Source organism: Heterocephalus glaber, unplaced genomic scaffold, assembly GCF_053883595.1.
Source record: "Heterocephalus glaber isolate CG9 unplaced genomic scaffold, H.glaber_assembly_v1.0 deba00001472, whole genome shotgun sequence".
Lineage (NCBI taxonomy): Eukaryota > Metazoa > Chordata > Mammalia > Rodentia > Bathyergidae > Heterocephalus > Heterocephalus glaber.
Genome location: NW_028258315.1, coordinates 15351084 through 15377664, shown reverse-complemented (window position 1 = coordinate 15377664; position 26581 = coordinate 15351084). Strand labels below are relative to the sequence as shown.

Sequence of the window (26581 nt, the reverse complement as noted above, 5' to 3'; positions counted from 1 at the left end):
CCTGATTCCTTGTCTCCTTTATTTCTTTATTTTATTTCTTTTATCCTACATCACCAAGCCTTCTAGTGGGACCTCCTCACAAAAAAGGTCTGGGTCCCATGCTCCAGGGTTCCAAACATGCTGGGATTTGTTTGGAGGCATCGCTGAGCAACCCAGAAATGCTTCCACCGGAGGACGGTTGCGTCAGGCCTAGCATTGCCATGATCAGAGGTTTTTAATAGAATACTCAGAGATTCTCACACTCTAATGGAGAGTTGTGACTATTTTTGTTAATGATTTTTAAACACTGAAGCGAATGGGTCTCTTTCCTATCCCCTTAATCGCTGCTACAGGGTTTTCTTCATGCTGAGAGCATAGATGTGCAGTGTTTTTCAAGACAGAATGCGAGCTGACTTTTCTGTACAGGTGAGACAGCATGACACGCAGACCAGGCTAGGAATTCTCTATTTAATGATAGTGTCAACAAAAGGAAGACATGTTGGCTAAACCCCAGCTTCTGAGAGATTTCATTACTCCCAGCTAAGAGCAGAATTTGTATGTTTGGGATAGTGTCACACACACCCGCGCGTGCACACACAATGTTTTGTAAAGCAGTCCCCCTTCACATTTGTGAAAACAGCCAATCTCCTGAGGGAAGAGGAGACATATTTAAACAACAGACGTTTTGTTTTCCTTCTCTCCTGTTTTTGGTGAAATGTACATATGTGTGTATATAGACATAGCACCAATCTAAGATTGAAATATACAATCAAACAGCATAAATATGTTTGTATGCATAGTGTTTAAATACAGTAGTTATTGACCAGATAACTAAAGGACTTATATTGAGCTTTCGCATCGAAGAGCTAATTAAAAACATTCTATTTTAAAAGCCGAGCATTAGTCAGACTAGCAAGGTGACTGATGTTACCATCCAGACTGATGTCTGGACTGATTATCAGCCCAGAAGTGAGGTGGTCTGGGCCTCTGTCTGGGTTCCTCCTCCAGTGGCAATTTGAGGTGATCCTTTTGGGGCTAGAGGGAGGGTCAGACAGGGTTTCTTTTAAGAGCGCTGGGGAGCAAATGCGCATGCTCAATACAGCAAGTGGAGGAGGAAGGGAGGTGATCTGACCTTAAAAGTGAGAGGTGCAAGCTACAGGGCACCCCCAGGTGGGTGACCAAGGGTTTCAGGCTGACAAAGGACAGAAGCTGTCGACAGTCACTCTTCATCCTCCAGACTACCACAGTGTTGGGGAAAGGATGTGTTTATGGCATGAGAAGGCGGGCTAGGGCCAGCTGCCAGGGGTCCTGTAACATGCTTTGGTTGGATATGGTCCTGCGCCTGTGCGTTTATTTTCATGAGGTTTAACCAGGGTTCGTCCTGGAATGACAAAACCATAAAGCGAATTGATGGTTACTAGCTGAAAGAGCAAAAGAGAAAGTAACTGAACTATGATTCCATGACATCATACAGAGCTCAGGATCCACCCGAGGACACTAAGCGTGGCAGCTAAGGCTCAGCCCAGACAGCTACCTGCGAGGGGAGCCAGACCTGGGGCAGACCTTGAGCCCCTGGGTTGGCTGGTCAAAAAGAAAAACCCGGCAGAGCTCTCCATGGTCTCAACCTTGCCCTCTGCTGGCCATTTTTGCTATTGCATTGCTTTTCCACTGGGAAGGGCAGTGTGAAGAATTTCTTTTTAGATTCTTTGCTGAGCACCTGTTATGCCGAGAAGCGTCCTGGACTCTAGAGCTAGAACCGTGAGTCTAGGAGAAGAAGTGAAACAGACAAACAGTAAGAGCCCCAAATAATACATCAGAAGTTAAGTGTCATGGGGGGAAAATAAAGCAGCATGAAGATAAGGAAGCAAGATAGAAGATGGCTATGTTAAATTGGGTCAGGGACACACACTCTTTGAGGAGGACAGGGCAAGGAGCAAAAACGCTTTGAAACAGGAATTTGGGGTCCGCAGACCAGGAGGTGTAAGAGTCTGGTGTTAAACAGCCAACAAGGAGACTACTATTATGGTGTAGTGAGGAGGGGCTGGCATGCAGACCATAAAAGGCTTGCTCATGGCAGTTTCTTCTTCAGGTGAGATCCTGGCTACCACCTGTGAGAGAAATGGCCTGGGCATATTTAGAAGAGGAAAGGATAGAATTTGCTTATGATGTGGCTGTGTGTGGTATGACAGCAGGAGCAGTATGTATTGCAGTCCCCGAGGCCTTGACATAACACCCAGAGGAACAGGGTACCATTTATGGAAATAGGGGAGGTGATGTCAGGAAGCTAGTGGGTCACATCAAGTCTGAGCATCTGATCAGACCTCTGAGAGGACATCATTATGGTAGCTGATAGTACTGGTGTACACCCTTGCCCTTCCGAAGTGCTTGTTTTGCATATACACCTGATTATGCAAAGTGGAAGGAGTGGCTGATGAGTTGGGAAATAAAGCTTCCAGTACAATGCATATCAGTTAGCTCTGGCTTCTGCAAGCAAACAGTGAGTCCGGTAGAGACTCTTCTGGTAGAGATATTTACACTTGAGAACTTGGTTTTCATGAATTGGAAATGCAGCCAAATAATCCCCACTTGAAAGAGGATTTGCTCCTTCTGCTCAGAGTATGTTGCTGATGGCTCTGAGAGGTTTAGGAGAGGATCTTTGGAGCCATTCCAGCTTGGTCCTCCCCCTTGGAATGCAGAGGGCATCCCCATCTGATTCTGTAACTGGTACGGACATTTGACATGCATATATACAAATACAGGCGAGCATCTCTAATTGGGAACTTTCTGAGCACCAACATAATTTTCAAATTTGGAGGTTTGGAGCTTTTCAGACCTCAGATTTTCAGATTAAGGATACTCAACCTGTGACATTTGTGCACATATCTTCTAAATCTGAAACATTTCCACTCCCACACATTTCAGGTAAAGGAGATTCAACATACATGGGTACATGTATGATATAAATGTTTTGAAACTGAACATCATCAGCCTTGTCACACACTTGGCTGGAATTGTGGGTATAAAGCACATACTATATCACAATTTTCTGTACCTTGGAACAAGGCTGTGAGCTCACACCATTGGATCCTACTTATTTTGAGTCAGAACCACCACTGTTGGGGTAGTGGGAATGTGGTATTGTGATGTCTTTATGTACGGGAAGCAGAGGCCTGGAGACATAGAAAAAACAGAATGGGTTTGCAGGCCAAAAATTAGGATTAAGTCCCAATTTCATTAGCTAAGAGCTATGATATTAAACAGTTTATTTAATCTCTCAGACTATTTGTAAAATTTCTAAAATTACAAGAGCACTGCTTGTCTCACTGTTATATTGTGAGCATTAAACAAAATACTTTTTATAAAGTCTCTACATGTGTTTGACAGGTAGTAGGCACTTAAAAATTAGCTATCTCTACATGATTAAAATACCCCGGAACAATGACATTTTCGTTCCAATAATACATACCTGTGTGTTGACTCATACACCTACACAACAGCAGAGATAGGCTTCAGTGGAAATTTGCTGTGAGAATCCCTTCTAAAAACATATATGTTTTTATGGGTTTGATAAAATCTGTCATTCTAGAAGTGTGTCTAGGGAAATAATAGCTCAGTTGCAGATCACTTGCTTAGCATGCACAAGGCCCTGGATTAGATCCCCAGCCCTAGGGGGAACAAGTATATCTAGAACTAAATTAGAGTTATCAAAGAAGATAAAGTTAAGTAGGAAAGCTATAATTCATGTGCATTATGTGGAAATCACTACTTCTAGGGTTTTTTGTGTAATTATTTGTATATGCATATATATATATATAATTCAGCAGAATATTTTAATACATTGTACACAGCTAATACTCATTTTGATGTACCCACATATCTATTATTTTCATTGCTTCTCGTTCTTACCTGAATGTTCGAAACTAGATGCCAGGTTATCTCCTATCTAAAGAATATGCCTTAGTGTTTTCTGTAGTGCAGAGATGGTGGTGGTGAATTCTCTTGATTGCTGTTTGTCTGAAAATGTCTTTATTTTGCCTTTATCCTTGAAGGATCTTTTTATTTCATTGTAGAGTTCTTGATTGAAGTTCTTTTTTCTTTGCACTTTAAAGATACTCCATTGTTTTCTACCTTTGATTATTTTTGTTGAGACAAACTCTGAGTTTAATCATTGGTTACTTGGAGGTAATATATATTTTATTATTGCAGCTTTTAGGATCTTCTTATTCTCCTTGGTTTAACTGTGACGTACCTAGCTGGTCAATTCTTACTTTTCTCACTTATTAAGCTTTCTCGACTCCATTCATTTGGAGAAATTCTTAGCATTTAATTTATCACTTCTGCCTCATTATCTCTTTCTCCTTCTCCTAGGGTTCAAATTATTACTAGGGTTTCTGGATGTCTTTATTCTCCCCTCTGTATTAGCCATGTTTGTGTGTCTCTGCTTCATTTTGTATAGTTTCTTCCCTAAAGTTCTGATTAGAGATTCCAGACTCCATTGCATTTTTTATGTCAGTAAGTATACTATATATATTTTTAAATTCTGGAATGTCCATGCATCTCTTAAAAAATAGACCAAATTAGGGCCAGGGATTTAGCTCAGTGGTTCTGCCGCCTGCCTTGCAAACGCGAGGACCCGAGGTTTGATCCCTGGTACCAAAAAAAAAAAAAATAGACCTAATTCTCTACCAAAATCCTCATTTGTCTTTAATTTCCTCCAATATTATAAGCATAGCCATTTAAAAGTTTGTATTTGTGACTCTGTATCAAAAGCCCTGTGTAGGCCCAGGGATTTGTTTAGCTCAGTGGTTCTGCCACCTGCCTCACAGGCGCAAGGACCCAAGTTCAGTCCTTTGTACCAAAAAAAAAAAGCCCTGTGGTCCTTTTAAAAAATTATTTGTTGTCTTTGCTAATCTTTATTCATGTTATTTGGTCTCCTCATGCCTCCCTACTTTTTAGTGGAATGGTACTCTTTATTTGAAAAACTGGAGAAATGATTGAAGACCTTTATCTGTTTTTAGGGACGAAAATGACTGAGATCTTAGCTTCTGACCTTGACAGGCCTGTCCTGTAAGGTATAGTACTTTGTGGCCACAACCCCAAAATAGTTGGGTTCACTACAGAGCCCTGTCCCTTGGTGTACCCTGAACCATTATGCTTTTGAGATGATCAGAAACCCACTTCAGGGCCGGGGATTTAGCTCAGTGGTTTCGCTGTCTGGTGCGCAAGCGCAAGGACCTGAGTTCGATCCCCGGTACCAAAACAAACATAAAAAAGAAACCCACTTCATTTCACAACTATTCTACTTCAGAATGTTAAAAATAGAATCCAAACACAAGGCTTTTGGCCATCTCCCTTGGCTGCTCTGATTCAATAATTTTTTTATTTTTTTATTTTTTTTTTTGGTAGCAGGGATCAAACTCTTGACCTTGCAATTGAGAGGCAGACACCAGAAGCACTGAGCTAAATCCCTGGCATAATTCAATAATTTTTTACTCTTCTTTTCTCCCCAGTGTCGAGGGGTTTTGTTGTTGTTGTTTTTGTTCAGAGTTTCAAAATGTCCTCAGCAGGAGAGTTGATCCAAATTCCCTAGTATCCTACATTCAGAAGGACCATTGGAAGAGAATTTTTAAATCATTTTCTTTTTCCTTTTTAAAATAAAGTAGAAGAAATTAAATGCGCAGGAGAATTAAATTGTTAAACACCTTCAGTGCATTTCAGCCTCGTGTAATGGTTGACAGGAAGACTTTGGCCAGGCTTCAGGCCCTGACACATACCCTCTCCTCGCCTTTGTTTGTATAGCCCTAGTTCCAGGAGTCTCCATTCTTATGTGTTTTTTTTTAAGTTTTTTAGAGTTTTAGGTGTTGTTTTGTTTGTTTTAAAACAGGGTCTTGCTGTGTGGTTCAGGCTGGTCTTGAACTCACTATGTAGCCCAGGCTGGCCTCAAACTTCTGGCAGTCCTCCGTGCTGGAATTAGAGCCATGTACCACGATGCTCTGCAGGAGTCTCTCTTCTTTCCAACCATACCTCTACCCTCGTTTTTTCTAAAACCTCAGCACTGCAAGAAGGCTTCCGTACTTGGCACTTCTAGCTCCATCGCCCATCACCATGCTGACTGGCAGTTCTTGTCTCCATGTTTCTTCTGCCCACTTGACTGTGAATGCCTTTGGGACTGGGACTGACTCCACCCAGTTTCCGTAGCAGGGTGCCTGACACATAGCACTATGAGAGGATAGTGGGCTTTACCTGCTTTCATTATTTGTTTTCAGACAGACTGGTGTGAGTACCTTGGGCCTGACCTTGAGCGTAGACCGTGCACTTGAGCTATCTGTACCCCAATAGTGTCTGCCCTTCAAACCTCTGCAAATCCTGCCCATCCTTCTAGGTCCTAGGAAAGCCTCTTCTGGCCACCTCAGCTCTTACTGATGATACTCCCCTGAAATTCCAAGAGTACAGTAAGTATTTATTAGGCACCGGCTGTCTGCCGAGTCCCGTTTTAGGGCCAGGGTTACTGATGAACAAGGAAGTGCCTTCAGTCTCCCTGTCACTTAGCCCTGTTGAAATAAATGGTAATACATGATAACGTCTAGCGAGTTAGTAACGCATAAGACCATTGCCTGGCTTCTGAGTCACCAGCAGAGCCACCCACTAAATGGATGCTTCATCATTGCTGGGCTCATTTCCTTGTATTAACAGAGACATGCTAATAATAGTAAAATATTTTGGATGCTAAATGGACTTTACCCTGCACAGTTTCTCTCTGGCGTCTGCCTAGCACCTAGATATGGTAAGTACAAGGGACAGTTAAGAGCCTCCTCTTTAGCGTGTTGCTGGGGGAAGGAGAGGTTTGTAAACTTTTTTCCCTTTGGCCGTGTGTGTGTGGATATGTTACACGAACAAGAAGGAATTGTTTTCATTTATTTCCTTCCTTTCCCTCTCTCTGTCTCGGTGTTCCCACAGGTCAGCGTTGAAGTTCTGGTAGAGTATCCCTTTTTTGTGTTTGGACAGGGCTGGTCATCCTGCTGTCCAGAGAGAACCAGCCAGCTCTTCGATTTGCCGTGTTCTAAACTCTCGGTTGGGGACGTCTGCATCTCGCTGACCCTCAGGAACCCGAAGAACGGCTCTGTTAAAAAGGGCCAGCCCGTGGATCCGGCCAGCGTCCTGCTGAAGCACTCGAAGCCCGACAGCCTGACAAGCAGCAGACACAGGTACACCGAGCAGGAGAACGGAATCGGTCAGGGAAGCGCCCACATGCTCTCTGAGAACGGCGAACTGAAGTTTCCGGAGAAAATAGGAATGCCTGCAGCGGCCTTCCTCCCCAAAATAGAACCCAGCAAGCCTGCGGCCCCGAGGAAGAGGAGGTGGTCGGCCCCGGAGACCCGCAAACTGGAGAAGTCGGAAGATGAGCCGCCTTTGACTCTGCCCAAGCCTTCCCTAATTCCTCAGGAGGTGAAGATCTGCATCGAAGGCCGGTCTAACGTGGGCAAGTAAAGGCCATGCGGGCAAGGCAACGTGGCTGTCCCTTACCATTTGTATCGAGATTACTGTACTGTAGGCTAAATAACACAGTATTTACATGTTATCCTCTTACTTTAGGTTTCTGTTCTAACTTGTCAGTAGAGTTACAGCAGGTGTGTTGCAGGAGACTGGTGCATATGCTTTGTCCGCGAGGTCCGTCTGGAGCAGGCGGGTGGAGGGTGATCGGAGCGGTGGCGCTCCGGGCACCCTGGGTGGCACGAATGTGGCTTCACCAGCGCCTGCCTTCTCCAGCAGCACCGGGGCATCAGATAGGCACCGAGTCCCTCTAGTTTCCAGGGAAAGTCCAGCAGGAAGGGACCTGCAGGTGCAGGGTGCCTCAGTGGCCAGCGAGGGTCTCTCTTTCTCCGCCTCCCTCTGCCTCCTTCTCTCGCTCTTAGCATGGGATCAGGGGTCCAAGCAGTGTCCTCTTGGGGTTCCCACTTGCAAAATCAACATCGGGAACCCAGCTTGGGGCATTGTGGGGAGGTGTCAAATGGAAAGCTGTTTCAAAGAACATTTTTCTCTCCAACATATTTTACAATAAAAGCAACTTTTAATCACATAGATATATATTTCCCCCTATGGGGCCTGACTGCACTGATATATATAAAATTTAAAAAAAAAACAGAAGGAGCAACTGCCACATGTGGGATTTCATTTCTGCTTTACTAGTGCAGTGATATACATCACCAGGGTGTCTCGGGCAGGGAGGGAGGCCACGTCGCCCACATCAGGGGTGGGGGCGGAGGGGATGCCCATGCTGGTTTCTGTGCAGTGTTAGGAAAATCAATCAGGTTATTGCATTGACTTCGCTCCCAAGAGGTAAATGCAAACTGCCCTTCAGTGAGAGCTACGGAGCTCTTTGAGTTTGCAAAATCTTGTCTTTTAACTCTAGTACTGTTTATAGTTCATGACTATGGACAACCTGGGTGCCACCTTTTTCAGATTCCAGTGTGACACAAGGAATTAGATTTTGAAGATGAGCATATATTACTATTTTAAAGCACTTACAACGCTGTTCACACTATCACGAAGCATCTGGGTCTGTCATTCAACGAGTACTGTATCTCACTTTAAACTCTTTGGGAAAGAAAAGAGAAAAAATAAGTTGCTTTCTTTTTTTTCAACACTGTAACTACATTTCAGCTTTGCAGAGTTGCTTACGAGCAAGATATTGAAAGTTTCAATGTGGTTTAAAGGGATGAATGTGAATTCTGAAACTAGTATGTGACAATAAATGACCACCAAGTACTACCTGACAGGAGGCACTTGTCACTTTGATTTTGGAGAAAGAGTTCAAAGGCATATGCAGGGTTGGCAGAGAAACTGAGAGGAAAGTGATGGAGAAAAGAATGCTCATTTGTGTCCAGTGTTTTTAAGATGAACTTTTAAAAGAACCTTGCAATTTGCACATCTTGAGTTTATAATTTGTGTGATATTCCTGCAGTTTTTTATCCAGTAACATTGTGGGAAAGGCTTGGGGGACTGATCGAGCATAAATAAATGTAGCAAAATTACTTTCTAACCTGCCTAAACTCTAGGCCATTTTATAAGGTTATGTTCCTTTCAAAATTCATTTTGGTCTTTTTACTACATCTGTCACAAAAAGCCAGGTCTTAGCAGGACAACTCTGAAAATTTTCTTCAGATTCATTGAGAGAGTTTTCCATAAAGACATTTATATGTAAGCAAGTTTTTTTTCTTTTTGAAAAATAAAACAATTACTTTATTATTGTTATTAACATTACTTTTCAGAATGACTTTTTTTCCCCCCATTTGAAATCAAATCAAAATTTAATGTTTGGTACAACCCAGAAAGGGTATTTCATAAAGTTTAAACCTTTCATTCCCAGAGGTCTGAAACATCATTTGTGGGTATTGAGTGCATCTTAAAGTGCTTTAAACAACAAAAAGTTTTTAAAGTAGGGAGAAGTTTTTAAATATTCATACTTGAGTGACTGCAACTAACCTGAACAAATACTTATTTGATTTTTCATCTACCAATGAAAATATTACTTCTTCCATTTCACAGATTTAAAAAACAATCTTACTATCAATCCACATGTTGACTCTCCTAATATTCATTTACATTTAGCTCTCCCCAGGACTAATGATGCTATAAACCATTTTCTTGGGTGTACCAAAAACATTTGAATAGGTTTAGAATTGTTAGATTCCTTCCTTGACTTCTCTTCAATTTCATTACCCTCTCAGCAGGCTAGCAGAGCTTGAGTGGGCCCATTCTTATGGTCATACTGCTTATTTAGTGTTGTATTTTTTTTTTTAATGTTTCTGTTTAGAGAACTTGCTTAATCTTCCATATATTCTGCTCAGGGCACTTGCAATTATTAGGTTTATTTTTTTGTTTTTTAACCTTTGATGGTAAGAGGAATATGGGGCTGCCACATAGACTTTGTTCTCATTCATACCACTATTTACAACAGCTCAGAAAAGACACGCCACCTTCTGGCTTACTTTGAGTATTGAACTGACTATATCTGCGAAGCCAACACTAAAACAGGAAAACACATGGTTTGGAGCAATAGGAACATCATCATTTTCATGGTTCTGTTTCAGGTATAGGAATTGTAAAATCATGGGTTCTTCGCAAACATTTCTCAAATTTCATTCTCTTGCTTTTTTCGCATGTGCAATATTTTCTGTGCCAATAGTCTGACCAGTATGCTATATAGTTAAAGCTCATTCCTTTTTGGCTTTTGTCCTTGTTCAGTTGCTTGATCTTCCCACTTCTGGCCGGGAAAGGGCTGGAGGGAAGAAGCCCGGAGGGAACAGCCCTCCTGCCTGCCTCTCCTCTGCCACGATGCTGAGCACTGGGGCAGGGAGCCTGCAGGAGCCCTGGTATCTGTCACCATGTTGCAGAAAGAGCCAGCTAAGAAGACCTAGTTCCCCATCACCCCACGAAGTACTGAATGTGGAGTGTGGAGAGGAAGGAGGCTTGATTTGTAAGATGCACCCGGCAGCAATGTAGGCTGGAATCAACTCAATTTCTCAGTCTTTGCTGTGAGTAGGCAGCCCCTCCTTGGGGGCTGTGTCCTGGAGACCTTGAGTGTGGGCAGCAAGTGTGGCCTGTTGTGTGTGCGCGTGCATTCTGAGCGTGCCAGGTGGAGGGACCACCTGCCGCCCACCGTCACCGCTCCCTTGTGGCAGCTTTCACTCCAAACAGGAAGAACACACAGAAAGCAGGAGCCTCCTGTTGCTGGACACTGGTGAGCCCTCGGCTCCCGAAGCAGCTCTGTCCTCGCGTCTGTGTAGCAAACCTGAAGAAAACAGGGGTAGGAAATTCTTCGGTGCCGTCAGCATACAAGGATCAGCCATGTGCCTCTGTACCGTGTCCTCTTTGCAATATTAACCAATAGTCATCTTCTTTCTCCTTTCTTTCCTGTTTTCCATTTTTTAACTAATAACAGCAGGCCTTTTGCGTTTACAATGAAACACAATCACCATGAAATTAGCCAGGGCGAAAAGAAAAAAAAATATTAATAAGAAACCAACAAACAAGAACCTCTTTATAGGGATTTCTAAATATATAAAATGACTGTTCCTTAGAATGTTTTTGAGAATCATTTCAGTTTGTCTGGGCCACATGAGGGGCAGAGGTGGGGAGGGAGGGGACACAGACGGATGCCACTTACCTCAAATCTTCTAAAAGTGGAAATCCAAATTGCATATTCATTTGGACTTTCAGGATAATTTTCTATGGTTCGCCCCAAATCACCCAGTCTGGTTTGGGATGATTTGATTTTGTGGTGGTGGTGGTAGCGGTAGCGGTAGCGGTAGTGGTGGCGGTGGCGGTGGTGGTGGTAACGGTAACGATCCCATTTCTAGCTCTCAATCGTGACCCTGTGTGTTTTCTGTTAGGTGAGTGTGTTGGGTCCTCCCCCACCGGGAAGTGGCAGCATCCTTCCTCCCCTACAAGGAACTCTGCGGAAACTTTCACACCTCTTACTCAGGGACTGGGCTGGTGTGTGTGTGGAACACTGAGGTGTCCAGCAGCAGCACTTTGACTGCTCTGGAGTAGGGTTGTACAATTTCAAGGAATGTTTGGATTTCCTGCATCTTGTGGATTACTCTTTAGATACCGCATAGATTGCAATATAATGCTGCATGTTCAAATGAACAGTAGCTCCTAGTAATCATAAAAACCCACTCTTTGCACATAGTTTTGATCTTTACTGAAATCTGTTGCCAAAATTTATTTTTGTTATTGTAGCTTTGGATTTTGTTCTGTTTTTTTTTTTTTTTAAGGAAACAATTGACAATACCCTTTAACATTTGTGACTACTAAGGAAACCTATTTCTTTCATAGAGTGAAAAAAAATCTGAGATGCTTTTGAAGACACTAATGCCATGCTATTTCAGACATGGGTGAGGAAGCAGCGCTCTTGGGACAGAAAGCCAGGCTCCCTGAGCTGTGCTGGTTGTCATGGCTACTGTTTCCTGCACCACAAACAGCTCAACAGACTGGTCTGTTCTCTCCTGAAACCCTTCGTGCTTCCCATGTCCTAGTCACCCTTGAAATTCCAGGTGAAGACAGGGCCGGCAGTCTTGATGGCCCAATCCAGTTTCTTCAGTGGTGAAATGAATGACGAGAGAGAATTACACTTCTGTTGTTGTTGTTGTTTTAAAGTGGAGCGGAGGCCTTTGCTTCCACATTTGTGTTTTTAACCCAGAATTTCTGAAATAGAGAATTTAAGAACACATCAAGTAATAAATATACAGAGAATATACTTTTTATAAAGTACATGCATATGCTATGTTGTGTTGGGTTGGTTCCGCTCTTTTCCATGGACAGTGTTGTGTTTGTTGCTAGGGAAACTCCAAATGACTTGTACACCTCTACTCTGGAGCTGAGATTTCTTTTACATAGATGACCTCGCTTCAAATACGTTACCTTACTGATAGGACCTTTTCTTGTAGCACTATACCTTGTAGGATTTTTTTTTTTCTTTAATGTTCACCTAATTGGAGAAGCTGAAGAAAACAATTTGAAGCACTCACTTGAGAACAGGTAATGTTTTTTAAAAAATTGCACAAAAGAAAAATGAATGTTGAGATGATTCAGTGTTTGAAAGGTATGGATATTTTGAAACGAGCTTCATACTTTGTAAAAATCAAAAAATAAGCAGAGAAGGTTGAAAGTTACATGGTGGTGTTTTTTTTTTATTTTGTATATAGAAACTTGTTGCGTCTAAATGATCAGATTTACATGGTTATGGCCTGGAAGAATTGCTGTGTAAAAGGCTCTTAAACTATACTATGCTTACTGTTAAGTTTTTGTTACACATCACCCTCATTGGAGGGAGGGGAACTCTGTATTCTGCTGTTGGAGTATACTGTTCATTCCTAGGCAAAAAATACTTCTTGGAGCTCCCTTTTTAGTCTAAACTCTTAAGCCATTGCAACTTCTTTTTCTTCAGAGATGATGTTTGATATGTTTAGCACTTCCTGTTCTCTAAACCCAAAGAATATAATCGTGAACATGAAGTGTTTCGAAAAGGGATCCTATCAAACAGGACTCGTGGGGACAAAAACAATTTTTTAGCCTTCCTCCACACACACCTCATTTATATGGGGAGGGGCGTGCATGATTTTCAATTAAATGCCTCGTTTTACTTTTGGATTTTCCTTTAATAGAGGTCAAATTGAATGTGGAGCAGTATCTCTGAAGTATCATATTCCTATCCAAACTTTCAAGTTGGGTAGTGGAATCTGGACATCTGTGGGGATATTAAAACATTCCCACCTGCAATTCTTAAATTCAGAATCTCCTCCCCTCCCTTGTTGCCAGTGCAACTGTTTTAGTAGCTAACATTCACCTGTACAGCGGCAGGTGGGACAGTGGCTTCAGTTTTTCAGGTCCCCAGTGACTTACTTGCATACAGATGGTTTGACTGTATTAAAATTAAGTGCATTTGGCCAATAGATAGTATCTATACAATAACAGTCTACGAATTCCCATGACTTTGCTTATCTGAAAGGAATCAAGTCTTCCACTGCAGACAGATTGGAGGCTTCACCCACCCTTGTTTTTCTTTCCCTTCAGTTTGTCTGTTCGTTCGCTGTCTGGATGGCTAGTGAGCCTGTCTTTTCTGTGGCCAATCTGAAGGCCTTCGTGGGAAGCGTTGTTTACAGCAATCCTTACCAAGATAATATACTGTCCTCTGGAATACCAAGTTGTGGTGACCCTGGCTTACAGCTGTTGTTCCTAAAGATCTGTTACCAAGATTGGTCAGTGCATACGTTTTCTGTACCACTTGTCTTTAAGTTATTCTGGACCAGGAGTGGGGTCAATTCTGTAGCCAGTGAATGCTGAACTCGATACCTGTGCAGCTGGTTCTGTGAATACTGCCCTCTTGGCCAGATTTCTTCCTCTTCAGCCTGCACTGCTCAACAGCAAACCCAGTGAGTGTCAACGGGAAGGAGGTTTCAAAAGAGTCCTGTCAGTATTTGGGGTCTCCTTCAGATAAGACCAAGTCCTCATTATTTGTCCCAGTAGATGTTTAACATCAGGCAATTCCCATCAAACTTTCAATTGAATGCCTCCCACAGGCCGAGGGAAAATAGACACCAAAACTTGGGTTGAGGGCACTACCAGACTGGCATAGCCAGTATGGAGAACTAGGGAAGGAATGATGTTTTGCACCTTATTGAAAAGAAAATTTTAAGTGCATACATAGTTAAGAGCTTTTATTGTGACAGGAGAACTTTTTCCATATGCGTGCATACTCTCTGTAATTCCAGTGTAAAATATTGTACTTGCACTAGCTTTTTTAAAACAAATATTAAAAAAAATGGAAGAATTCATATTCTATTTTCTAATCGTGGTGTGTCTATTTGTAGGATACACTCGAGTCTGTTTATTGAATTTTATGGTCCCTTTCTTTGATGGTGCTTGCAGGTTTTCTAGGTAGAAATTATTTCATTATTATAAAACAATGTTTGATTCAAAATTTGAACAAAATTGTTTTAAATAAATTGTCTGTATACCAGTACAAGTTTATTGTTTCAGTATACTCGTACTAATAAAATAACAGTGCCAATTCCAGATGTGTGGCTTTGCCTTTTGTTGGATCTTCAAAAGACAAGGTGGAGAAAATGCTGCCAGCTCCTCCTCACCTGTGCTGACCCCATGAATCCTCTTTGAGGATGCTGGTGGGGAGTGGCACGAGCCATCTGCTTCCCTACAGATATGTTGGGCACGGGGCTGCGCTAGAGAGAAGGTGCTATGCTAAAAGGCAGATTTGTCCATGTGTCCATATCCAGCATCTTGTTTAGCTCAGACTTGTGTCTCCTGTATGAATACTGTTTATAAATGGTTTTTCTTAAACATTTGGCAGCTCCATGGGCTCTCATGATCAGCATGTTTCCTACTGTTTGGCTGTCAACTGGATCTGAGGGAAGGCTCACTGGGTCAGGGGCTTCCCCCGTGTTTGTCAGGCAGCGCCCCACAGGTTTGCATGGGGCTCAGCAGCTGCCCTGAAAGTCACTCAAGGACCCCTGCCACCAACCCCGTGACCTGGGTGCCATTTGTCCTGTAATGGGCAATGCTTTCAGTGTTTTGAGGCCTGCTGTGTCACAGCACGCAGCTAGGGATGGTCCTGATGGATGCAGCCCCTTGAGGTGTCCCTGCCATTAAGACTCCAGACTGGTGGCTGTCCGGTTATGAACTCAAGGTTAACACAGATGGAAGCTAACTTCAGGGTTCGAGTCAGAGATCTTACCTGGCTCCAGCAGGAATGGGGACTCTTTTCCTTCCACTGCCTTCTTGGCGAGGAGTTTTGGGGACATGCACCCGGACATCCAATTGCATTAGGGTGTGAACAGGTGGTGAGACCAGACTAGAAGGACCACCCTATGGCCTCCTCCAGGGCAGCAGGATACTGTGTACCGTGATGGGGGCAAGCCTGCTAAAGCTGTCCGGGGTCTGCCTTCCCTGTCTTTCATTAGATGCTAATAGACTGGCTGAGTCTGGAGTCTTAATGGTGTGACGCCTCCAGGGCTTGCATGGATTAGGGCCAAGGACTAGCTGTGTGCGGCCAGGGGCAGGTGAATGGCACCAAACTCATCACCCTACCCCTCTAGCAGAGAGAGCCCAGTGGGTGAGCAGTGGGGCTGCATGTCTGACCTCTGCCCACGTCCTACCTGCTACCTGGTCTGAGGGACGCTGCACCAGTCCTGTAACCACTCCAAGTAGATGGACTTGCTAAGCCAAGGGGAAATGAGCCATTAGTTCTTAGCCTCTGCTTCAAAATGATCATGTTTTTGGCTTTGCATTAACTTGTATCTTTACTTCCCTGGAAAGTGGATTGCAAGGGACGTACCTGCCTTTGGATGTGAAAACAAAGAACTAGTCTGCACAATCTTTACCAGGATGGGTAAGGCAGCCAGGCGTGATCCTCCCCGGCCATGCGGTGCAGCACAGGAGCCAGATCTGAGATAAAGGTGATGCTGGTGACACCGGGCTACAATAACCAGGGCCTGACCTGGTCCTGAAAGACCTTCCCTCACTACTGCAGGTCCTTTTTAATGGATGTAAGATTTGCTTTTCTTCATGTCTCTTTATTTACCAAACATTTCATAAACACCGTCAGTCAAGAGCGGCTGAGCCTTCCCCCAGACAGGCAGAGGGGCGGCGGCCCCCAGTCAAGACCCCCATCTTGCTCTGCATCCTGCTCTGTCCTCTTGACCTCACTCTGATCTCTGAAGTGCAGCCTTTCCTGTTTCTATGACTACGAAAGCAATTCTTTAAGAATGGAGCCGCTGGATTAATTAGTGCTAAAAGCTGCTGGACCTTAAAATGTTTTCCTTAAAAGACTAAAAACTGGGCCCAGGGATTTAGCTCAGTGGTTTTGCCGCCTGATGCGCAAGTGCAAGGACCCGAGTTCGATCTCCGGTACCAAAAAAAAGACTAAAAATGGGCTTGTACTTCTCCAGTGCAATGCTGTGGCTGGAGCCTTCCGGTTCCGCAGGATGTCAGGTAATTGATGCCCTCCTCAGTAGCACTATGTGGCCCCTTCTCTACTCCAGGACCCTGCTTGCCTTTCAGAAAAAATCTGTACCTGCTTCATTCACCTTGTTAACAAGAAAAAACTACTCCGGCGTGCATGAACTTTCACGCAGTACCTCAGCACAAGTGGCCACTGTGGGTCCTTTCTCTGTCGTATGAATCCCAACAAGGGAAGGTGGTAACTCACATTTTAAACCAATGCCTTTTAAGGGGCCACTGAGCAAAGCCTCTGTTTTTCAGCGGGACTCTACCTGCTCATTCTTCAGATTCTCTTTGAATACATACTTCAAATAGTAATTTATAACCTCTGAGAGGGGCCAGCCTGACAAGTTGGGACTGAGAAGGAAAATAAAATCCCAGGACACAGCCAGCTTCCTAGCAACAGCCTTTGCTCTTTTCCAGGGACCGCCGAAGGGAGAGAGAGGGGATGCCAGCTGCTGTGACTCAGCCCAGCCCTTCGAAAGGAGTCTCCTACGCTGGCACCCAAGAGTGCCACTTACCTGGCCGGCAAAGCGGCAGCATTATCGCTAACAACCCCAAGCAAGTCGGCTTAAATGCAAACTCCAGCACTCAATGGAATCTCAAGATCATAGCATTATATTAAAGTAAAACCATTTTCTTTTTTTTAAAAGAAAATGAAAAGGTGCAAGTGAACAATGAGGCTATGAGTCCTGGGCCACTGGCCCAATCAGGGCCCTGCTTCCGGGCCTCAAGAAGGCACTAGGGAGCCCCAAAGCCTCCAGGCGGTGGAAGGGGAGAAAAGACACAGCATTCCACCTTTCGGGAGCAGCCAGAAGCTCTGGCACGATGGAGAGGAGGGAGATGGGAAAAGCGGCCTCAGCTCCAGCTTCATCCCGTGGTTAACTGAACACAGTGTTGTGCTGCTGGGTCACCCGGATGAACGTTGCTCTCCTGCTGAGCTCCTTGAGCTTGGCAGCCCCCACGTAGGTGCAGGTAGACCTCAGTCCCCCGAGAATATCCAGAATCGTGTGTTCCACATCCCCTTTGTAAGGCACTTCCACAGTCTTGCCCTCGGAGGCTCTGGAAAAAGAGGAAAATTTTCTTTGCATCCGTTCGCTCTCTCCCTGAGCACCAGCTAGAATGAGTCCCCGCTGTCACGATTAGCAGCCCCGGGTACTCAGCTAGATGCACCCTCAGCCCCACTCCATTCCCACTGTGTGCCAAGCTGATGTGGGCCTCGCCATCCTGCCCCTAACTGAAGCCAAACCCACCTTTCTGTATACACCGCCCTGAAGAGGAGCAACCGCCCACGGGGGAGACAGACCTGATGGCTCCTGCCATGCCTGCCCTGTGAGGGCAAGACGCCGCAGCTCTGCCTCCCGGAGCGCCAGCTCCACCATGGAAGCCTGCGTGTCATCAAAGGGACCACTGCCAGCTAGGTCACTGGGAAGCACCTCCCCAGACACCCTTTGTTGGGGACCCCCAGCTGCCAGCTCGCCCCTCCTGCTCAGGTTAGCTCACCTGTCTCCCAGAGCATGGAGGGGACCCAGAGCAGAAGCAAGCTGTCTTGGGACAGAGGCCACAGGGCTTCAGACAGCATCCTTTACATCTTCAGGGCAGGTGCGGCATACAGCAGAGCCACCAAGCCACCTGACCGTCTCCACTGAGCTCTGTCCCTGGCTTCACAAAACGGAAGTCACACTGCCTCATTCCATAAATCAGGCCCTCATACGGTAACGTGGTAATGCAGTCCCTCCTTGCTTTTTCAGAGGTTTACAAGGGCGACAGCTGATGTCTACAAAAGCCCTCATCTAACCCTAAGTAACCAAGTTCTGGAACTTAATGTGGCTGCTCTCATCGACCTGAAAAACTGCAACTCTTGACCAGCAATTTCAGTACCTGGGATTTCAAAGGTATGTTAACTTTTGTTCACTGAACACGCGAGACTCCCCCTTGGATGAAATCCAGCAACTTAAACCATGAGCTGGATAAAGGGCCAGCCCAGTGGCTGGTGGAAGCCAGAGTCACCACCACACCCCGATGAATCATGTCCTGGCGTGTGACCTGTGCCTACAGTGACCGCTATTTCACTGTTCGTGTGCATTTCCATGGCCTTCCCAGGACACGCTGGGAATTATCCAGATTCTCACAGTTGCCTCTGTGCTGACTGGTGACGGCGCCTCTCCCGAGTTATGGTGAAGGCTGCTCCTCTGTGAATGGAGGCACTCTGACGTGAGAAATAATGGCTGGGAAGGAACTGGCAGTGCCATTAAACACAATGTCAAAGTAGGGGATCGTTCTTATGACAAGATCACAGGCACAAGACTGCCACTGCCAAAGGAAAACACGGGTAGAACAGATACAGATTGAAATTAAGATTCAGGCTACCTGTGCTAATTCCTTCAGCGCTTTCCTTCCATTTCAGAACCAAGTCTGTCTGTGATAAAGATTCCTCCCTGCTGAAATCCCAGAAGATGGATTTTCTTAACACTTAGGTATTGTGTGTGTTCTATAGCCTCATCTGGCCACAACTTTTCTGAGGACCCCAAACTACAGGCAGAAAAATGTCCTCCAAGCAAAGCATCCAGCAGTGGCTTGGCCACACAAGCCCATTAAGCTCCAGCAGAGCGGACACCACACGAGCCACTGGGCAGTGACAATAGTTGATGGCCCCACTTCTTGGCCACGGGTCAGGGTAGCCCTCCCCATCGGTTACCATGGAGAGAAAGGGCCTTGGAGGCTCCCTGGAAGGGGCACACCTCCTGTTTCTATGGGTTCCCACCTTGCCTTCCCTACAATGATGCCAGCTTGACTGACTTCCTGACAAAAGAGAACACGACCAGGGAGAATGAAGTCAGCCACCAGAACGATGCTGCGCAGAGCTCTGGGAACAGAGCTCCCCCGACCTCTCCGGCCCCTAGTTCTCACTGGAGGTCTGGATTCTTCCTGTAGCTGGGCATTACCCCTACATAATGCGTCCACGTCCCAGGCCCTCAACGTGTGTGTGGCTCTGGGACAAGTGCAAGAAAGCACAGTGTCAGCCAGGCAGGCTTGGGTTCCATCCTACAATGGAGGCAGAGCCTGAAAACACAAGTAAGAAGCTGGGCTACCTAGAGAAAGGCAGCCAAAGCCAGTTTCTGACCAGTGCCTTCGGCCCAGTCCCCTTTGTGCAGCTTAGCCACTGTAAGGGGAAGCAAGAGCGAACTCCGTGGGGTGGGGCTAGAGAGACAGAGAGTCCCTCTGCTAGCCGTTAATGCACAAGTGGAGGCTTGACACAGGGGAGACGGCAGGCTGGGGGATCGTGAGGTTTAAGTTTGTTTTTTAAAGCATCAGCAGAAGTAAGTGACACTTCTGCAGTAGTGACAGTTAAAGAGCTGGAAATGTTGCCTGTGTTCCCTGCCAGCACCCAGAGGCCAGTGAGAGGTCTGAATCAGCCTGTACCGTAGATGACGTGTAGCAGCCTACAGGAAGGGCCTGGTCACCACACAGGTCTATGCCACCCAGTTCCTATGGGACAGGAATCTGTGCTTCAGCCTGAAGGAGTCTCGGGACAGAGATGGAGGCTGTGGAGACAGCTCAGCCAAGGCCGTATAGAGCAAGGCAATACTCCCCCGGCCCCGCCAGTGTGGGGGTCCCCTCCAAGACCAGAACTTGCTCAGACGTACCCCTAGTCATTGCTGGCTGGATACAAATGAGGGCTCTGAAAAGACTGGTGTGGTTTCCAAGCCCTTCCCAGAGGACCTTCACCCACCCAGACCTCCAGGTTACAGAGAAGCTACAGCCTGGCTGGGGACACGCTCGGCCCGGCCTTACCTGTACTCGGCCACTCCTCCTGCGTGTTTCTTCATGGCTGTTTCGGAGCTCATCCCATAGAAGAGCTTGAGCTTCTGTCCGTTCCTCTCGATTACTTCCCCTGCACACTCGGTGTGGCCCGAGAACATCCCTCCCAGCATAACAAAGTCGGCTCCCGCTCCTGTACACCAGCAAGGGGACAGGGCAGCGGGTAGAGGAAAGGAGTCAGGAAGATAGGGTCTACAGTGGTGTGAGTCTTCCCCAATTCCCCTCCCTCTCCCCAGGGTGAAGGCCCTGGCCAGGACACAAGGACACAGCCAGTGGGGCACACTGGGAGCTTTCATTGGGCAACAATGACTGGTTACAAATGGCTCACTGCCATGCCCTCCTGCCAGAGGCCTCTTAGATTCAGTGTAAACATTAAGAACCGTGCGTCGTCAGCCAGGAGCCGATCTTAGCAGCTCCCCTGGTGTCCCCCTCGGGCATCAGGTCTCTCTTAAGGGCTCTACCCTGTTACTGTGTAGAGATCAGGAAGTGCCTCAGAGCAGACTGCACCTCTACACTCGAGCCTGGGTGTGGAGGAAAGAAACCCGGTATCAGGCATGGATAAAACTCCCTGCATCTCCACTGGGGGATATGAGACTTCCAGAGCAAATAATATGCCAGGAAGTTTTCCAGACAGCTAGAGAGGAGATGGGACTGAAGCCGACTGTTGGCTACACTGGCACGGGACCAGGCCTGGTTCTGTGTCCCCCTGTGGTAGATGTGGAATCCCTGGCCATCAAGACGTTAAAGGCACACATTCCTTATCCTGTTCTGGGTAGCCCTGCAGAGTGGCTCCGTTAAACATTAAGTGCTGCCGTTTGAATGTGGACCCCAGCATTCACATGTTGGAGATTTAATTCCCACTTCTATATGTTGCTGCTAAGTGGAGGGCAGGACCTTTGGGAGGCCATCAGGATTCAGTGAGGTCGTGAGGTCGTGAGGTTGTGAGGTTGAGACTCCCTGACAGCATCAGTCACCACATGAGAGACCTGAGCTAGTACAGGGGGACGGTGTCGGGTTGAAGCCTGGATCTCCTACTGCGTGGGAACGGGGTGGTCCAGACGCCTGTGCCGAGCTGGGCCCTTCCTTGCTGTCTTACCATGTGACACCTGTTGTGTGTGACACAGCGAGAAGGCACTCACGGGAACATCTCTGACTTCCCAGCCTTCTGAACCAGGAGGCAAATAAACTTCTATTCATGTAAACCAGGTAATCTCATGTATTTTGTACCAGATGCCCCTGGGGTGAGCATCAGCTCAGTCCCTTCCACTCAGCCTTACACAAAGGTAAGCAAGTTCTACTCAGCAGCAACCTCCCCTGCAGGTTTCCTAACACCACTGCTGGCTCCTCCCTGGTCCTCCTATCATGAGGGTAACTGGTATCTGGCCAGACTTCCTGGTGCCCACCACCTCAGGAGTCTACAGAGGGGACACAGAGCCCAGTTCCACATAAAACAATCCTTGAAGAGCTCCTGAATTTTTTTTTTTTTTTTTTTTTTTTTTTTTTTTGCGAGGGGCTAGGTACTAAGGATGGAACCCAGGCCTCACATGCTCTACCACTGAGCTATATATCCTAGCTGTTTTTGGAGACAGGGTCTCACTAAGGTACCCAGGCTGGCCTCAAACTTGTGATTTCTCATGTAGCCGGGATTATAGGCATGAGCCACTGTGCCTGGCTGTCATAGCCTTTAAGCAGCATTTTCCCTGCTAAGGTTCCCCTCCCTCCACCGAGGCTCTGCACAGATGCTACTGCACTGAGGAAGCAGAAGAAGAAAAGATGCCCAAGAGAAACAGAGCTGAGCATGAAACCAAAGGCCAGTGACTGTTATCTACAAAGCACCTTCTTAAGGACCAGTCACTGTATGGTGTGTGCAGCAGCTTCCCTGTGCTCACAGCATGTAGAAGCATGAGAAGGGAGCCAAGATGGACAACCATTCAAACACAGATAATGTCCACAGCTACGATCCTTAAGGGATGGGAACAGGAGTTAGCAGAGGGCCCAAGTTCTCCCTGCCCTGAACTTTAGGACTGTAGTCTTGTCACCACTCCTGGGCCCTCTGTCCTCTCTGCCACAAAAAACAGGCAAGCTGGAAGAGCAGAAGGTCTGCATATTCCCTTCCATGACTAATATCTGTGAGCAGACCAGGATGAAGTTATCTTTTCATGTCATTATCCCAACTGCTATGAAACCCTACCACTGCCCCGTGGTGGTGTCTGTCACTATCAAGGTTTTTGTTGAAAAAGCAAAACAAAACAATTTCTAAGAAAATGTTCTACTATCAAAAAATTTCTTTTCTTTTTATATCAGGAAAGGGTGGGCACACAGGAGCTTTGTTTTTGCCTCCTGCCACCACCCGTAGCTCCCACTGAACAGTTTGAAGCCCCGAGCTGTACAGGCAGATCTGACATCTGTAACAGTCTGCCAACATTACATGGCCCATACGAGGCTCAGCAGCCCTATTTTACTGCCCCTTGTGTTGACATGCTGGGCTTCCTAGTGCTTTTCTGGGAAACACCCAGGACACACCACCCCCTGCTGCCCCCTAGTGGGAAGCAGGCACCAGAGTCTGCAAGAAACTGGCCAGGACACTCCCAGGGAATTACTCCAGGTTGAGTCAAAAGAGCCCCTGCGGGCTGTGGGTGCAGCTCAGTGGTACAGCACTTACAGAGCCTTGGGTTCCATCCCCAGCACCACAGAAAAGTGGGAAGGAGCTGTTGTCTCTAGACCTGAGACCAGGCACTGTCCTCTTCCAAGGGTGCCCTAAGCCAGGCCTTCCCCAGTGAAGAGGCAGTGACTTCACCCAACTCTTGGCCTGCAGGATGTCACCCTAGATCCATCTGGGCATCTGGCAGGCGTGGCCACAGACGGAAACCAAACCGAGACCAAGATCCTCCCTGGGAAGGAAAGGCAGGCAGAGGACATTCTAGACAGGCCCAGAACTCCCCCAGGTCTGCCACACCCTCCGCACCACAGCTGGGTCCTTACCGAAGGCTTTGGCGACATCTCCTGGACACGTGCAGCCTCCATCCTTCAAAGGAAAGAGCAAGGAGAGGACATCAGATGGGGGGAGCTTGGCCAGGCTGTCCCCTCCGAGGGTGACTCGGGGACTGGGAGTTCATACCTCCTGGGCCACAGCCCGAGGAGTGTTTGCTGGTCTGGTTTGCTCCCCCAAACGCTCCACCCCGTGTCCCCCAGTCCCCAGCCAGTGTCCTCTGTGGGTAGGGGCCTGGCACCACCTGCTTCCGGGAGGAGAACGCAGGAGTGCTGAGCTGCAGCAGGCCCTGCACAGCCTTCCCTGGCCAAGGTCTGTCTCCCGGGGGTCACCTTTCCCGCCCCGGCTGGCGAGAGGGGTCTGATTTAGTACAAGGGCTGCACTCTAAGAGCTGAGAAAGGACATGGGTTTCGTCGTCCCTCTCATCTCCTGTTCCCCATGTGCTGGGACAGTCACCCTCAGTTCAGGCATCCATTCTCCACACCCACTCAGAACTTGAGCTTGGGGCTGGGTCACCGCGATGCCGGACAGGCCCTGGGTTATGTTTATACCCAGCACCACGGGACAAGGCTCCCAGGATACAGAGCTGCTTGCTTTTCCTTACACACCCAAGAGACACAAACTGCCTGCCTGCTGCCAGCTAGTCCCAGTGTGGCCTGGGAGGAGTTTAAGGCAAGCAAAGCGGGGAGGGGAGACAGGACCAGTTACAGTAAGCTCACGTGACAGTGTCACAGCAGAAAGCTGTATGGCTGTAGGGGAAATTCCGAGGCCTCAGAGGGTCCGAGTAGGAACAACAGGGAACAAGGCCACCTGTCTACTCCGGGGGACAATGTAGAGGAAGGTGCTTGCCCCTTGGATGGCAACTACAACAGAACGTGGCGGAATCACTTTGCAGAGAGCATCTCCACCTGACAACACAGGTCTCCGCTTTGCTAGGTGTTTTTATCAGGTTGGCCACTCCAGGAGCTAGGACTCCAGCCCTGCTTGCTACTTCCTTGCAGGTCTGATCAAAACGGAGGCTTGGAGACTTATCTTTCCCTGTAGGAACATTTCCTGACTGCAAGTATTTCCTCCGTCTAGTGTGTTGATGGCTTCCCCGTCCCCCAGCTCCCAGGGGGCCCACGGCACAGGCCTGACACCGAGGCAGGCTCTGCATCTTGGGTATGTGGGCCGAGCCCTCATGTGAGGACCAAAACAGGGCAGGGGCTCCGTGCACCCTATTACTGCTGCCAACCCCCAGCAGGTTTGCTTACATTCTCGCTCCAGGCACGACTTCCGTGTGCCCTTCCCGTGCCCAGTGAATTTTCAAGTGCTTTATCACTTCATCAAAACCAGCACTACTCAACAGGCTTCCAAACCATAACCTTAAATAGATTCAATATACAATTACTTTTAATTAAAATAGGTCCCTACCAATGTGACCTAAAAATAAGGCGCTTTGTTTGCTTGCAGATGTGCCAGTGTCTCTCCTATGAGCTCCTGAAAATCCCCCATGACTGTGGCCTGTGACAAGGCCAACGTGCATGCCCTGTGTTCCTGGACCACAACAAAACAAGCCCTTTTTCTCCCCCAGATGAGTCAAGCCCAGGTAACATGACTTCATGACATGCCACGGAGAGGAAACCGTAGATTGTGTGTGAATTTATGAAACATCGTGGAGCTGCAAAGCCCAACTGCACATTTAACTAAGTGCAATCTACTTTTCTACAACGCTGTAAGGCAAATTTGCACCCTTCTAGCATGTACACAATTTCCATACGCTGCTCAAAGCAACCTCTCATGTTCTCAGCAGACAGCAGAAGGGCACCAGCCTGCAAGCTAAGATGCATTTCCCACATGCAGAAATTTGTCGTTGCAGGAAGGTTGTTCAAAGAAGAACAATTGGGCCCGTATTTTGTCCCGTGCAAATATTCAAACCAGTAATTTACAAGGGTTACTTGCTTTGTTTTCCAACACAATTAACATTATCTTTCCAGTAGAAAAAGTATCACAGGACGTGAGAAGTGGTCTGATCTGTGAATTCTCTGTATGTCTCTTCTGGTTAAAAACATTTGCTCACGCATAACCTAGAGGCTGGGGAGAAAGAAACCTGGGACAGGTGGAGAATGGAGTTGAAATCAAGCACCTTCAATGTACCACAGACTATTATGAACTTAACAGTCATTTTTCCATTCAAACAAAAGAATCAGAAGTTGATAATTTGGAAGTGGAGTGAAAAATGAAACTCAGAAAGGCTGATTTTTCCCAGGGTGACACAGCTATAAAATTGAAGACTAGAATTAGTTAAGATTTTTTTTTCCTCTGCAGTACTGGAGTACTGAATCAAGGGCCTTCACATTGAGCTATATCCTTAGCCTTAATTTTTTTTTTTTGGTACCAGGGATCGAACTCAGGTCCTTGGGCTTGCGAGGCAGGCAGCAGAACCACTGAGCTAAATCCCCAGCCCAGCCTTATTCTAATTTTGAGACAGGATCTTGCTAAGTTGCTATGCTCCCCTGGCTTGGGAATGAACCTTTGAGCCTCCTGCCTCAGTTTCCCAGAACACTAGGATCCCAGATGTATGCCACCACACCCAGTTTAAGATGACTGCATTTCTGATAACGCTTATTTCCTTTAAAAAGTTTATTTGCATGCCTGGTTTTTCCTAGGTTAAGCTTATTTTGTTGACTTCAAACATAAGATTAAATTATTGCATTTAATAAATTTGTTTAGCTCTAAGTAATGGCATGACAAAAAAAAATTAACTGCTCACACCTTGGCCTTTGCACATAGGGAGGCTCTCTGCCTTCCCGAATGAAGCCACAATAAGTAAAACAGGAGGCCAGGACAGCCAGTGGATCATAAGCCCCCTTCTGGGGGGGCTTCCTTCTGAACTGCAACAGCGCAGACGTGCTAGGTCAGTAGCCTAAGTGTGAAATGAGACAGCTAGAAGGAAATCGGACAATGTGGCGGGATCCCAAACATCTGAAGGCTCAGGACTTGACAAGTGGGAGACACCTGGCTGGGAAACTTAATAGATGAAGCGACAGTGGGGGTAATGGCCACTTTGATGCTGAAGGCAGAAGCATAGCTGGTTGGCTTTAGCAGCAATGAGCTAAAGAGCAGGGTCCAAATCCTAGGTAAGCCTTCGAAATTCTTCTGGCTACAATCTGAATTCCTAACCCTATGTGGGAAATCTCCCACCGCTTATGGAACTCTGCAGCACATAGCTAGGCTCATAAGTGCCACCTCCTATAGCACAGGCACCACAGGCCCCTGACACGCACAGGC

At 46.6% G+C, this 26581-nt stretch overlaps 2 protein-coding genes across 46 annotated transcripts in view; one reads left to right on the top strand and one right to left on the bottom strand.

Moving 5' to 3' along the window:
* Positions 1-16279, top strand: part of Atxn1 (ataxin 1) — a 398693-nt gene extending 382414 nt beyond the window's left edge. For all 44 annotated transcript variants that reach the window (XM_004847648.4, XM_087181186.1, XM_087181187.1 and 41 more), the window contains one exon: positions 6937-16279. In XM_004847648.4, coding sequence (XP_004847705.2) covers positions 6937-7467 — 531 coding nt within the window. In that variant the 3' untranslated portion in view covers positions 7468-16279. The remainder of the gene's footprint in view (positions 1-6936) is intronic.
* An 823-nt stretch (positions 16280-17102) lies between these two features.
* The window catches only part of Gmpr (guanosine monophosphate reductase), a 43277-nt gene continuing 33798 nt past the window's right edge, over positions 17103-26581 (bottom strand). For both annotated transcript variants that reach the window (XM_004847650.4, XM_087181217.1), the window contains exons 7-9: positions 23305-23347; positions 20296-20455; positions 17103-17562 (exon numbers count right to left, since the gene is read on the bottom strand). In XM_004847650.4, the coding sequence (XP_004847707.1) occupies positions 17382-17562; positions 20296-20455; positions 23305-23347 (384 nt within the window). In that variant the 3' untranslated portion in view covers positions 17103-17381. The remainder of the gene's footprint in view (positions 17563-20295; positions 20456-23304; positions 23348-26581) is intronic.